This window comes from Austrofundulus limnaeus, unplaced genomic scaffold (assembly GCF_001266775.1).
Source record: "Austrofundulus limnaeus strain Quisiro unplaced genomic scaffold, Austrofundulus_limnaeus-1.0 Scaffold277, whole genome shotgun sequence".
Lineage (NCBI taxonomy): Eukaryota > Metazoa > Chordata > Actinopteri > Cyprinodontiformes > Rivulidae > Austrofundulus > Austrofundulus limnaeus.
This window is the reverse complement of record NW_013952679.1, coordinates 468,167-471,066: the sequence shown is the minus strand read 5'-3', so window position 1 is coordinate 471,066 and position 2,900 is coordinate 468,167. Positions and strand designations below refer to the sequence as shown.

General features: G+C 42.0%; 1 protein-coding gene across 2 annotated transcripts in view; it reads right to left on the bottom strand.

Moving 5' to 3' along the window:
• Window positions 1-850: 850 nt before the first annotated feature.
• The window catches only part of frem1a (Fras1 related extracellular matrix 1a), a 48,565-nt gene continuing 46,515 nt past the window's right edge, over window positions 851-2,900 (bottom strand). For both annotated transcript variants that reach the window (XM_014021073.1, XM_014021074.1), the window contains exon 37: window positions 851-1,601. In XM_014021073.1, coding sequence (XP_013876527.1) covers window positions 1,399-1,601 — 203 coding nt within the window. In that variant the 3' untranslated portion in view covers window positions 851-1,398. The remainder of the gene's footprint in view (window positions 1,602-2,900) is intronic.

Genomic DNA, 2,900 nt, shown 5'->3' with positions numbered 1-2,900 from the left:
AAGAGAGTACTGAGGGGACAGATCCTGTTGGCACCGGCCCATCCTCTAGAACCAACTTGTGGCTCAGTTTAGGGGCTGCAGCCTACCTAGACCATGGCCCCATGTAGGCCTTCACAGTCCAGGTAGGCTGCAGAAAAACTGCTGTGAAATGAGACGGTCTAGTCTTCATGTGACGTCTGTTTGTTTGACCATGTGCTACCCCATTACCACATGCCTTCAGACTAAAAATATATTGGGACATGTATTCACAGGAGGAATAACTTCACAAATAAAGCATTGCACAAAAATGTAAATTATTGTTTAGATTTAGCTCCAGTATCAGTACTTGTATTTGCATTTTATTTAACATCTTACTGCAGCATAAATTTAATTAGCTAAGTTGCTAAACTTACATTTAAAAACAAATTATTTGGTCCGTGATGGATTTCCAAACTATGCCGACTTGGTAAAAATAAATAAACCAATAAATAAAAATTCAGCTGTCTTTGTTTTTCTGTTTAGTTTGCTGATGGCATATTGAATCCTGGGATATCCTWGGATGGGAAGGATACTCAGGTACAGCCTTTATTTTTGGGGTTTTGTTCCCAAGATTCGTTGCACCTTCAGCAAACTAAACAGAAAAATGAAGACGGCAGAGGTTTTCTTAAATTTTACAGCAGAGTTTAAGTTTATTTTATGATATAGTTTGGTAAATGGTAAATGGTCTTAACTTATATAGAGCTTTCTCAAGTCCCGTCGGACCCCAAAGTCCTAACACTTCAACCATTCAAACACACATTCATACTGATGGTGGTAAGCTACATTGTAGCCACAGCTGCCTGGGGCACACTGACAGAGGAAAGGCTGCCATGCACCGGCACCACTGGACCCTCTGAGCACCATCAGTAGGCAAGGTGGGTGAAGTGTCCTGTCCAAGGACACAACGGCTGAGAGAATGGAACGGGGGATCAAAGCGGCAGCCCTCCGTTTGCGGTACAACTCCCCAAACCACTCTGCCACCGCCACCTCCAGATTGGAAGATTATCACAGAACAAAGTATTCACATTTAAATGTAAGTTTAGCAACTTAGCTAATAAAATTTTTGCTGCAATGAGACAATTAAAATGCAATTACAAGCACTCACACTGGAGCAAAGCCCAGACAATGTTTTTTATGTACATGGCATGTGATATAAAACGTATCACCATGATAACAAGGCAACGCGTGGCAATGCAAACATATGTCATCTGTAGACCGTCTCATTTCACAGTCATTTCTGCAGCTGACACTGGTGGCCTACGGCCCACATGGACTGTTGGCAATGTGGGTCACAACCCATGAATTGAGACACAGCCACTGAAACCTGAGCACCGGTCTGTCTTCCAGACCCTCCCACTGAAACACTTCCCCTGTTTCTCTTCAAATGTTCAACGAACACACGAAATGATGAGCTCTGCTGCTCCTGCAGTCTCTGGTCTGCCACTTGGCTCTTCTCCACACCAGGACACACTTTGTGCTGCCCTTCTGTTTGGAGCTGGGGGGCGTCTTCCTCCAATTGGTGAAGGTGACAGGCTCACCGCTGGCCCACTCCCACTGTCCTCGCCTCTCCCTGTCGTTCAGGCCTTAAGCAGTGAGGGGGAAAATTAGGCTTTTTACTTCAGTAAAATATGATTGAAGTTACATTAAACTACTTTATAAAACAAAATGTATAAAACCGTATTATAAAACAATGAAGCAGGATCACTATCAGCACTGTTCATTTCATTCAAGTAAATATTGTGCAGCTCACCTTAAGGTAAAAAAAAAGTTTATCTGTTCAAATGATCCATGCAGGTAACTTACCAACAAATGTCTGATATAAGAAATGAAAAAAATGAATAAAAATACATTTAATCTATAACTAGAATATTCCTATGTATGAAGAGGGTGTTATAAATGATTAAGACTTTATAACATGTTTATAAACTTATCAATATCTTTGTATAAAGCTTTAACAATGGGGTGTGGCGGGGGGGATCACTGCCCCGACCACCGATGACCACGGGCACTACAGCTGCTTTCACCTGCCAGGATAGTTCTTATCCCTGAGCCCTTGGTATTTCTCCAGTTTCCTTCTTCCTGGTGTTTCCGTCATCGGGGATGGCCACATCAATCACAATGGCTGTCCTCTGTTGATTATCAATGATCACAGTGTCCGGTTGGTTGGCCATTACCATCTTGTCTGTTTGAATCTGGAAGTCCCACAGGATCTTAGCTCGGTCATTCTCCACTATTTTGAAAGGTGATTCCCACTTTGACCAAGGGTCTACAGTTTGTACTCTTCACAGATGTTTCCATACATTATACCAGCCACTTGGTTATGGTGTTCCTTGTATTCCTTTCATGCTAGTACCTTACACCCTGCTGTGAGATGCTGGATTGATCCTGGGGATTCTTTGCCCAGCCTGCATCTAGGATCTTGCCTGCTATGGTAAATTGTCTGTGGCAATGTTTTGTGTAGGTTCCTGTTTTGAATAATTCATCCATTTTTATTTACATTCTTATTCCTGATCAGAGTTGCATGCAGCTGTTGTCTATCACCAGCAGTCTCTGGGCAGGAGGCAGGGAAATATTTTTAAAAGGGGCAAATTCAAACAATTAACATGGAACTCTGTTCTGTACCCAATCTACATATTATTGTAAGAGTGACAGCATAAACGACACACAGAGTGTAAAATACAGTATTTTTTTGGAAGATGGTCAAAGGTTTTTTTCCAGTGTGGACACAACTCCTAAATTGGTTTTACAGAGCCTGGCATTTTCAGATGGTCTCCCATCCAAGTACTAACCAGACCCAATCCTGCTTAGTTTCTGGGATGAAAAGAGCTGGCTTGTTCAGGGTGGTATGGCCACTATACAAGCAGTAAAAAAAATAATTTATT